At 50.0% G+C, this 12002-nt stretch overlaps 1 protein-coding gene across 5 annotated transcripts in view; it reads left to right on the forward strand.

Annotated features, from left to right (window-relative positions):
* Positions 1-7991, forward strand: part of PRR5L (proline rich 5 like) — a 65634-nt gene extending 57643 nt beyond the window's left edge. For all 5 annotated transcript variants that reach the window (XM_039867200.1, XM_039867221.1, XM_039867212.1 and 2 more), the window contains one exon: positions 5189-7991. In XM_039867200.1, coding sequence (XP_039723134.1) covers positions 5189-5583 — 395 coding nt within the window. In that variant the 3' untranslated portion in view covers positions 5584-7991. The remainder of the gene's footprint in view (positions 1-5188) is intronic.
* The last annotated feature ends 4011 nt before the right edge of the window (positions 7992-12002 follow it).

The following is a 12002-nucleotide window of genomic DNA, read 5'->3' on the forward strand; positions in this document are numbered from 1 at the left end:
GATGGCTGTGCAGCTTAGCATTAGTGAGTGTCAGGCTCTGTACCAGACACCTGGAGAGTCTAGGCATGACTAGGATCTGTCCTAGTTGGGGAAATAGCTTTATAATGAGGCTTATCCTAAAAGATATTCCTCGGTGACCCTCTGAAACGAAAGCCCCCGAAATGCAGGAATTTTTTACTTGTTGTTCTACCTCCAGCATCTGGAATGGTGCCTGGCATACGATAGGCACGCAAACATATCTGTTAGGTGGATGGCAGGCATCTGTACCCTGAGGCCAGGGTGACCAGCACCCATGGAGAGGTGCAGGGATGGAAACAGAGTCCCTGCGTTTAGAATCTTTTGCCCACGGCCCCCTTTGCTCGAATGGAGTTGGAGCTGAACTTCAAAGAAAGAGGGAGAAGAACAGCCTGCAGCGAGAGTCTGCCCCTTCCTGGGCCTCTGTGCTGCAGAAGAGGGCAGGGCCGGCCACAGTCTTCACGGCCCCTTCATGTTTCTCTGGAGACATCAGCTTAACCACAGCCACCACAAATCGGAGGGTGCTGGCCCCAGCCTGCTGCCTGCCAGGTCCTCCCCTCTCCCTCCCTCGCTCACTCACTCATTCCACCCAGGAGCTAGAACGAGCCAGAGTAGAAACAACAGCTGAAGGAAAGCAGTCTCCTGCCCTCCCCGGCTGTGAGCAGGGCGCCATGGTGCCGTGCCCACCCCGGAGCCCACTGGCTCACCTCGCCAAGGCTCACGGGGTGTGGGGCAGGAGGATCCAGGCAGATGTCAGGACGCTAGCAGGTTAGCCGGGTCTCAGCAGGGATGCCACCATCGCTGGGCTAGAGCCAGGAACAAGGGTAGATGTGAGGACAAACTCTAAGAGGGATACCTTCAGCTTTCCAGCTAACATGAGAAGAATCCATACTTTTGTCAAATGATAAAGCAAAGGCCTGAGGTTTTATTTTTGTACCAAGGACAATCCTTGCCTCTGGGGTGTTGGGGCAGAGAGGAAAGGAAATAATCCTGTTGTGATTATTTTTTTAATTATTATTTCAGCAATATGTACTGAGACCTTGTCCCAGGCATCTTGTGAGGTGCTGCAAGTACATCCTTGGACAGCCCTGACCTGTCCCTGCCCTCTGGCATGCGTGGTTCTCTGAGGAAGCCACAAACGATAGTGAATGACTCATTGGGGTACAAGTGCTCTGAGTGGGGAAGTATAGGGGCCGCAGGCTCCCACGACAGGGGAACTTCACTTGCACTGGGAAATCAGGGAAGGCTCCCCAGAGGAAGTGATATTCTGTGATGGGACCAGTAAAATGAATGGCAGACTATCCCAGAAGCAAAGGGAAGGATCTTTGGGAGGGCTTTGGAGTAGGGGGAGTGGTAAACAGGAGGGCGAGGCATTTGAGGAGCTGAACAAATGTCAGAGTTGCCAAGTGGTTGGCGGCGAGGGAAGCTGGACACATACAGCGTCCTGGGCACTGTGCTGGGTGGGCTGAATGCCATGCCGCGGAGTAGGCACCGTTGTTCCCATTTCACAGGTGAGGAAAACGTGGATTGCGGTCACTCGGCTATTGGAGCCAGACTTCCAAAGCCCTACGCTGTTCGCACTTTACCAACTGTCCCACCTGCTCCACCTTCTCCCCACCTGACCCCTGTCAACTCCTGGGAGGTGACTGTGATTTTTGCTGAGAGACAGCTGAAGGGGTGGTCCTTCCCTCTTATTCCTTAGCCCAAGAGGTATCTGAGGCCAGACATTTCCCTTCAAACCTCTGGATACTAAAAATCTAAAATTGCCCCAATAGCGCCCTTCCTTATCAAGGACACTTCTTTCCAGATTAAGGCGGGACTCTCTGGGCCTCAGTCTTCCCGTCAGTAAAATGGGGACAGTAACATTTATGTGGCCCATAGGAGAGGAACGTCGAGATAACTGGCTATAATGAAGACTAAAATAAAGACTACGGAGATGCCGTGGGCGTGAGAAACCCCTGTGCCCACGAGAGGGCTTCAACGTGGTCCACTGGGGCCTGACCAGGGCCGGGAGTGCTCAGAACAGCTGGGACAAGCATCTCAAAAGCCACCACTTATCAAGTGACCATCACATTCCAGGTGCTGACCAGGCCTTGGCATACATTCATTTTATTCTGGCACAGCCTGCTGGGGATAGGCACTGTGGTGCCTACCAAACCGTCCCCTGAGGGGTCACATGAGGGGCGTAGGTGACCAGAGCCAGAGAAGTGGTTTTTCTAGGAAGCGCCTCACGTGTTTGACCCCAGGATCCAAGGGGAGACTCTCTCTCTCTCCCCCTGCCAACCAGGCGTGTGGGCTTGAGGAATAAGCCTCAGTCCCTGGATATGCAAGGCTTGCTTCGGAGAGAAAAGATGAGTCTGAGGCCGTGATGGAGTGAACGTGCGCATGTCCCCTCCAAAGCCGTCACTTTTCTAGGGCATTGGGGGTGAGGAGGAAGATAATGAAATCTGAAATAGGCAGATTTGTCGGAGCCCTGGCCCACGTCCTACCTTTCTAGTTCCCACAGTTTCCAAGCCACCACCTCAGCTGCTTACAAGGCCCTGCAAGCAAACACTGGGCGTGCTCACTGTCTCCCACACAGAAGCCCCGGCCTCCCACACGTCTCTCCCTATTGTGTCTCCCCGGGGAGGGCCTTTCGCCTCAAAATACTGTAACTTCTCCTCCTGACAAGTAGGTATTCATGGGCTTTCAGGTGCTGGAGCCTGGACAGAGACACCCACAAAGGGCTCGGTGTGAGGGGCCACAATGCCCGCACTGTGGCGGCCACTCCGTTGGGGCCCGGCCGGTGAGCCTGGGAGATCAAAGGCCTGGCAATTGAGTCCCCCAACAAAGGGCCAGAGGACTGCCTCACCCAGGCTTTCTTCTCTCTGGAGATTTGAAAAGAGCTGCCATTGCTGGCTGCACTGCAGACGCATGGATGAGTGCCAGAGCTCAGCAGGCCGCCTGGGGAGTGAGGAAGGGACAAAGGGCCCCCTCACCCCACACCGTGTGAAAGGCGGGAGGAGGCCTTGGAGGTAGGCGCCAGCTGAGGGGGCAGGACCCAGCCCCTCTCCCTGCTCAAAAGGCAAAGGAGGGACCAGTTTTTAGGCCCCAGGAGGTACCCACAGCTTAATCAATCTCATAATGGAGGTTTCCTCTCTGAGTGGCAGGGCTCAGCCTTCCCTGGTGTGAAGAAGAGTGGGGAGCTGCCTGTCAGCTCCAGGCCTGGCCCCGGTTTTAAGGCCTCCCAGAGGAGGCTGACCACACTGGGGATGGAGCCGACATGCTCATCTGGGGGTTGTCTGGAGTCCAGTGGAAGCTTAGCGAGGAAACACTGTCTGCCCAGGGGACCTGACACTGCCTGCCCCTGTGGTCTTGGCTCTGCCCACACCCAGTCTTGGGAACCAAAACGTTCTGCCCAGAAAGCAGAAGGAAGAGCTGTAGGCCTCTCCTATGAGATGAGTCATTGCAGGGAAGGCAGAGAACAGCCGTAAGGAGAGAGGCGGGGCCAGCCTTAGAAGAGGCTTAGAAACTGCAAGGGCCCAGCTTCAGCTGTGTGGCCTGGAGTAAGTTACTTAACGTCTCTGAGCTGCAGAGGACTGAGCATGGAGGAGGAAGAAGCTGCCCTGTCTCAGGGTAGGACGTTGGCAGAGCTGCCACCTGCCATGTTATGGGCCCCAGCTAGAGGTGGCCTGGCCCCTATGGAACCATTCCAGGTGAGGCGTGGTGCATGCCTCCCCCTCCCCACCCGGGACCCCAAACCACATCCTGGCCCTTGCCATACTGTATAGTCACGGCCTGGTTATTTGTCAGTCACTTTATACTGTGAGCACATTGAGGGCAGGGAGCGTGTGGTTCCCGTTGTAATCCAGGTCTTAGCATTGACCTCTTTGAGTGAGTGGCCAGTCTGGGTTCCGTGTGTCAGCCACTCTCAAAGGAGCAGGCCCATCTGAAATAACCCCTCTGCATGACTTCTCCGAATCCCCAGAGTACTTTCGTCTACACCTCTGCCCTGGCATTTGCCATGTTGAGCTGTTTTAACAGTTCTTTATGTATGGGTCTCCCAGGTGTCAGAAGCAGGGCCTCTGCTGGTGGCCTTGGTCTTGAGTCCTGGTTTCATCACTGTGGCTGTAAAGTTACTTAGCATCTCAAGTTCAAGTTCTTTTTTTTACAAAATTATCTGAAGGAAATCATGTAAGTGAAGCACCTCCTGTTTTGATACAGTACCTAACACAAAGTAGATGCTCAGTGAATGATTGCTCCTAAGACACACTCACTGGGCTCCAGTCCTTGTGGCAGGCCCTATATCAGATTTACATTCCTCTTTCTCAGCAGTGAGCACAGCATTTTGCATGTGGCGGCTCAAGAAGTGTTTGTTGAAGGACAGGGCAGCGTCCTCCAGATCGCCTGCCCTCACCCTGGATCCAGCTCTCCACAGCAGCCCAACTGGCCTCTCACCACATTGCTGCCTGTTGGACCCTTCGAGGTCTTTGAACTGCTGGACTAACAATGTGAGAGAGGTGGACGACTTCCAGGCACCCATTCGAGACACCTTTGCTGGCTCAGTCTACTGGGTTGAGGCCCATGGACATCATTCAATGAATTAATTCTCATTTCCTCCGGAGATGCTGCATGTGTCCACCATGCACATCTGTCTTTCATGGCCTCAATGAACCCTGTGTCCTGGGCTCGGTCTTTGTTCTAGATCTTTCTTCTTCCTGCACCTGCCCATAGTAAATGCTCACCGAACAGTCTAGCCCCATCTCCTGTCAGGCTGGTTGTCGCCTCTGGGCCACAACATGGGTTTGGCAACCACCATTCTCAAGTGCTTGCTTTTAACAGCAGCGTCACAGAAATGAATTGTTTTCAAGGGCACTTTAAAAGGATGATTCTTTAATGGGGTCCTGCTTCTTTGAACTCTTCTGGTGCTTCTGTTTTAAAATTATTGATTTTTCTGATCATAAAGGTAATGCATGGTTATTATAAAAATGTGGGGACATTATAGAAATGTATGGCTTGGAGGATACGAACACCCATGCTTCGGAGAAAACCTCTGCCACAGTTTGGCATAGATTCTCCTGTCTTGGGTGCTTCTTGGCATTTGTCTCCTATTTACTCTTCTTCATCGATTAGGAGTTTTTGACCCTCACCATTTCCTCCTGAATTACAGCCTTTGCTGGTTTTTCTCTTGCAGCCAGGCGCCACTCCAGGGTCCGGCCCAAGGTCACTCTCCTGAGTTATGCCTCCCCGATGACCACCATCAGCCGGCCACTGAATGAGATGGCCCTGACCCCTCTGACAGAGCAAGAAGGGGAAGCCTACCTAGAGAAATGTGGCAGTGTCCGGCGGCACACAGTGGCCAATGCCCACTCAGACATCCAGCTGCTGGCCATGGCCACCATGATGCACTCAGGCCTAGGCGAGGAGCCTGGCGGAGAGGACAAGTGCCTGCTCCTGTCGCCCAGCTTCTCCCCGCCTCACCGGCAGTGCTCCAGTGAGCCCAGCATCACTGATGGCCCTGATGAGCTGGAGGAGGAGGCAGGGGACGGCCAGGAAGACTCGGAGCTGAACTGCACTTCCCTCAGCTGAGCATCCACCTGCCGGACTTCTCAGCTCCTGCCCAGCAACCAGGATGGGGACGGCTCCATCCTGTGGGTCACCAGGGGGCTTCCTTTGGGCTGTGCTGCCTTACGTCTTTCTGGGGACTGGCCTAGCCTGAGTGCCCTAGGGGAAGTCCTCTTGTAAACCTGCATTTTCATGAGCGTGATCACCTCTTCACAGCCACAAAGGCCCGGTTGCCTAATATTCACTTTCTGACTTTCGGCCTTGCCTGCCTGGCTTGGATCCTCATCTCCGGGCTTTTCCCCGTCAGATATTGGACTGTCCAGTGCTCCCAGCCGTTTGTCCCAGTGCCCATGGCGTTACTGTAGCAGCAGGTTGAGCCACGCACAAAGCCAGCATGGATGTGTTGGCTTTTGGAGTTTCCCTTTAGGTCCGGTGATGCAGAGGCTTATGAGTAAAAAGATACCTCTCCTCCCCTAGTGTGTGTAGAGTGAAAATAGGCTGCAGCCCCTACCAGGCATGACTCTGGGAAAGTGCCTTCCTTATTCTAATTTCAGAACTACTGGGAAACAGCTGCCCCTCTGGTGGGCGAGTGTCCATCCTCACCTGTATCCGGATCCTACCTACTGCCTTTGACTTTTGGCTTGGGGGGCCACAAGGCTGGAAAAACCCTGTTTTTGATAAAGCCTCAGCATTTCCCCCTCACACTTTTTCCCAGGCTCAAGGAACTAACCCCCCCAGTAGAGTAGCTGGTGCCTGCATCCCTCTCTCATTTCAGAAACTGTTTTCCTAGCATGGGTTCAATGGCCAGCTGATACCAACTGATTAGTCTGTTCCTGGTTTTGACTTGAATTTTTTAAATGGGCATCATTCCTCCCCCCTAAAAAAAATCGATTTGCAAGTATTTGCACGTAGGGTCTTGCACTACTCTTTTCCAATGTGACGACTTCGTACTAAGAAATTAACAAACCTTCCAGGAAAGGAGACTGGAAGTGGTTCTGGGTGAAAGTGATGCATGGTGGGCAGGGCTCATAGGCTGCCGTGCTCTGGAAGCAGCTGGATTTGAATCCAGGATGGCCTGTGTTTGTGGGTGTCATGGTTTACAGGAAAAACCGCCGTGAGGTAAGGAGGTTCTGCTTGCCTCATGAGCACAGGGCTGTAGCAAATGGAATGTCTCAGTGCTTTTCAGTGGGAGGAAATAGGGGGAAATGTGGGCAGGACCTTTTGGAGAGATTTTTGTTCTCTGTGACTAAAGAAGTGCCTGGGATTTCTAACGCATGAGGTCTCAGAATGCTGTGGGGGCGGTAGGCTTTGGTACTGTGCTGTCTCCAGGTCTGGGCTTTTTATCTACTGCTGTTTTTGTATTTGCCAGTTAGCCACACTCATAACAGCTCCAGATAAAAAAAAGAGAAGCCTCCCTGGACCCTTCTGGCACCTTCTAGGTTTCCTGTTAGTCTCTGGAAACTTTGTTTATAAAATCTCAGAGACGTGAGCCAGCTTAGCTTCCGATGTGGCAGAAGGTGCTGGCTGGGAGAGGACAAGGACAGTTTAAGCTGTTAGCAGGGGATGGGACCTGCTAAGCTCATCTAAGTCTTGACAGCATTTCCCGTCCGGGCGACGATCTGAAATATGACCATTCGTGCTTTTGACGGCCTGTAATTCGGAAATTGTGTTTAAACAAGTTGTTTTATGTCCATCCTTCTAAGAGAGTGATGGAAGAGAAATGTCTGGAGATCTGAGAATTTCAAACGAAAAATAATCTCGGTGTATGTGTTGGATGAAGTCCACAAATTGACTAACGTGCATTCACGAACGGAGCAACATGATGATTTATTTACCCGATGGCTTCTGTCCTTCAGTACACTTACTTAGCCCTTGGGACTAGTATTTATTGATCCAGGCAAAATAATTAATCATGCTTGGGTTTTCTTTTTTAGTTTACAACATTAACAATAGAAGCGTTTTAAAATGACTTTTCCACATACTAGATGCCCCTGATGAGGAGAGCAGTCATCAGTTAAATATGTGAGGTCTTAGATGGAGAATGGGGTTTTCAGGCTGAACCGAGGGAACTGAATTTGCTGGTGACTGTTAAGCAGTTTACAACTTCACCTCTGAAGTACACACCTGATATTTCTACAGTAAATATTTTTAGATTGTACACATACAAATTTTGTTGGTGTTTATGGGCATTTTAGCCATCAGAGCTATCGCAAAAATGATAGCTGTTGTGTTTTTAACCACTCTTTCTCCCCTTTATGAGATGAAGATTCATTTTTGTTATCTAAGCTAGGATCTTCCTGTGGCTGAGGTTTAATGACAGGAAGCGATCAGGACTCTAAACTGAGTGATCTCACAAACCAAAAACCTTTCATGTTGTCGGTTTCCAAAACGGATTCAATAAACATCATTTTGTACACGTTACCTGCCCTGTACCCATGCTGTGTGCCTTGATTGAATTTGCAAGTCTGGCAGTCCATTAAATCTTTATACATGTCCTGTCTTCACACTCTCTGTGCCCGCTTTCCCGGCCTCCACGCCAGGGTTAGGCAGCAGCCCACCTCCGCCAATCTCCGGTGGGTTTTCTTTGCCATCCTTGCCTGGTTTGCCAGTCATTTCAAGGAGGAACAACCTGTCTGCGGCACTTGGAAAACACCAAACAAAGTGTGCGAAGGCAAAGCCTCTTCTAAAACCAGCTTGGTGATTCCCGGAGTGTTTGAGCTAGAGGGAACGCTCATCGTATTTACTCTTGGACTCTCTCTCATATATTTCCATATGGTTCTGTTTGGCTGAAAGAATTTATGGTATTTTACCTTTGAAGGAGGGCCGGAGCAGCATAAACCTGAGACCTCTGAAGGCATTGTAAGCACATTTAAAGAGGTGTGACCTGAACCGATTGAAGATTCAGTTCAGGCGGTAAAGGAGAGTGTGTACATTTTTGTTGCGTCTTCAGAGACTGTCATTGTGGGAAATAGCCATGGAGCGTTTGGCACCACCGTTTTCACTCATCCATCCATCCATCATCTGCACCTCACGTATTTGCAGAGCTGCCACTGTGTATAGGCACTGTCATCGGTGCTGGGGTTACAGTGATGGACAAACAACCAAGGTGCCTGCGCCTTTGGCGCTTACAATCGAACGAGGTGTCGGGGGTGCTGGCAGTCAGGTCGACACAGGCGTTTCAAATACTGAACAATACCAGATGAAATAAAATGGCAAAAGGCAGTGACTTAGAGGGTGACGAGAGGGCGACCTTAGGTATGAGGTGGCCAGAGAAGTTCTCTCCAACATTGACGAGCTGAGACCTGAATGATAAGGAACCAGCCTTATAATCTGCTTTCATTTTCTATCACTGCCTTAACAAATTACCACAGATTAGTAGCTTAAAACACACATTTATTATGTCACTGGGACATGGGCTGGAAGTCTGATGTGGGTCTCTGGCTCCTGGCTCTTTTCTCTATCTTCAGAACCAGCAGTGGTGGTTTGAATCCCTCTTGTATCACGTCACACCAACCTACATTAGGCCTCCCTCTTCCACTTTTAAGGGCCCTTGTGATTTCATCCGGCTCACCCAGATAATCCAGGATAATCTTTATCAAGATTTCTGTGGGCACTGTGCCTGCTGTGGACACTGTGTCTGCTGCCCGCTCTTCTGATGTTTCTCTCAGAGAAAGTCCAGCCACATGATGTGCTGGGGACCCAGGGAAGATGGGACTGTATCAGGCAGGTGGGTGCTGGTCTCAGTGTCCAGGGCAGACTGGCTAGCCTGGCCCAGAGGCCTTGGAGCCTGACCTCCACCCACCATGGCCCAGACTCCTGCCATGACTACGATTCTTGAGTCCTTTGCTCAAATCTTTTTCTTGTTTCTCACCTCACATGCCTGTCAGGCTCTCATCATCCCTTGTCTGGACGTCTACAACTTGGTACCACCTGAATTTCTCTGCAGACTTCATCTCTCCCTATGGATGTCCCTAACTGATTTTTCTAAAATGCAATCCCTGCTTAAAATTTCTCCCTGTCTCCCCAAAAAATGTATATACCTAAACTTGACTTCCAAGTCCTTCCATTGCTCCAGAGAGCTGCCTTCCGCCTCCACACCCTCCCTCCCTGCTCCTGCTGCTCACTCTCCCTTCTCCAGGTAGAAGGAGCCACTTCCGCCTCTACACGTTCTCAGGTGCTGTCCCAGGAAGACAAGGCCATGTAAGGTTTCTGTTTGCATGCCTAGGGCCTAGCCATACAGGGAAAATTCAAAGTCATGTACATTGAACAAATTAATGGGATGGTAATGATTCTGATCTTCACTTCTTTCCTCCCAGGTATTTACAAAAAGGACCTTCATTTCTTTCCTTCCTCCATAGCCAGGGACCTTCCCCATGCTGCTCTCCAAGCATATTCCAACGGAGGCCATGTGGCCAGGTGACCCCGTGCACACAAGTGGTGGCCAGGTCCGAGCCCTTCTTGGAGTCCCTCCCCTTTCTGCTCCAGACAGTGGCTGCCATGTCCCTGCAGAGAGCCAACCCCTTCACAGGGCTGCTGCTTTGCTCCCGAGTCAGCAGCCTCTTTCTTGATCTGTGCCTTTTCTGAGAAATTCCTTTGGGGCCTGGAACATGTGCCCGAGGGAAGGAAAGAGTGTCCCATTGTTTGTAGCAGGGCCATCTCTTTGAAGAAATCCTCCGGCCAAGAAGTAAGAGGGAGTGTCTCGGGCCGTGTGCTCAGGCCCGAACTTCCTTGTCCTCACAGCCCGCTGCTTCTCAAGGCAGATTCAGATTCTGCTGTCCCAGTATGCCAAGCCCTATGGGGGCCTTGTAAGGCGGGTATCACCCCCATTTGGCAGATGGGGAAACTGAGGCTTGGGCTCTTTAAATGATGGAGCTGGGACTCAACCCCAGGTTCTTTAATCCCAAATCCAGTGGTCAGACCTCTCTGTTCCATGAGGTACCCTGGCTTGTAGAAAATGAGAAAGAAGAACAGAACAGCCAGGGGCACAGTCTCCTCAGCCTCCTAGGAAGTGAGCCAATTTCAGGGTTTCCAGAAAAGTGGAGGAATGAAACTGCCTCTCTTGCTCTTCTCCAGACGCTTCTAGAAAACCTCATGGGGTAGAGAAGAGGGGGGACTCTTGTGTCCTGGACAGCAGATTTCTTAATGTAGAAAAGATTTTAGTGTTTTTTCCCCCCTTTTAAAATGAGTATGTTTAAATTTGGCTTTAAAAAGTAATAATTTAATAAGTTCAATAATCATTTAACAAATAATACAATTAATAAGCTTATTTTTAGAATCAATATTCAATTTAAGATACAAATTAAAAAACCTTTTTTTGGCTTTTAAGTTCAGCTTAAAATTTTATTATTCAATTTATAAGTCTAGCTGATTTTTAGCAATAACTAGGTCCAAGACTTGAATAATACTTGGACCTAGTTACAAACTTAGCACTTCAAACGCTTTTAAATGCATTTATAAATTTAATATATTCATTTCATTTTTAAGTACTTCAGTTTTTCTGACAGCATGCCAAATCTTTCCAAATCCTAAATTCTTAAAGAAACTAATAAACTTATACCTAAGAGAAACTTTAAGTGTTCTTATGTTCTACTTAAACTTAGATGTCACTATTTTTTTTAAAAAAATCACAAATCTGAATTAATTACTCAACTATACATTTTAAAGTGGAGTTATACAACTGACACTCTATAGGCCCTATTGAATTAAATATCGTGTCTAAAACATCAGATATGCACAAATTCCTTTCTAACATAAAAACATTGGTGTGATAGCTTTGTTTCTTTTAGACCTTTCTACACTTAAGCTTCAGCTTTCTGGTGTGTTGGTTGTTAAGCTGTTGCCTCTCAGCTCCAAGCTTCTGTATTTTGGGATGCTGGGGCTGGCGTTCTACACAGCACATTGCTGCTTCGTTAGCTGGGCCCCTGTTAGCTCTGCCAGTTGTGGGAGGGTAGGGGGCGCTCAAGGGAGCCTGGGAGGCCGACGGAGAGGAGCCCTGTGTTTGTTGGCATCACCTGACGGGGACCGTTGGGTCCAGGAGCAGCAGCTAGCTCCCATTTGCAGTTTTCCACCATTCCAGAACCAGTCTCGACATCTCCCCTGGGAGAGAGTAGCACCAGCTGGCCTGGGCCCCGCCTCAGGAGTCTGAAGCTCAGCTCTCAGGCCCCTCCTCCGACCCTTTAAATTTCAATCACCCACCGCTCTTCCTTTTTAACCCCCACTTCTGTGGTGGCAGCTGCTCCTTGTAGAACCACTCTCGGGATTCCTCTGTGTCCCCTCTTCACCATTTGTCCAATACCTGATTAGTAATTCTGGATATTAAATTCTCTCTGTTAAAATGATGGATGTGGCTTTTGTCCCCTGACTAGGCTCTAATTGATGAACCAGGGTTGAAAACTGCACACCCGCTAAAGAAGACAATAACCAGGCCAGTTAACTGAGGTTGC

This window comes from Pteropus medius, unplaced genomic scaffold (assembly GCF_902729225.1).
Source record: "Pteropus medius unplaced genomic scaffold, Ma_sr-lr_union100, whole genome shotgun sequence".
In the NCBI taxonomy this organism is placed as follows: domain Eukaryota; kingdom Metazoa; phylum Chordata; class Mammalia; order Chiroptera; family Pteropodidae; genus Pteropus; species Pteropus medius.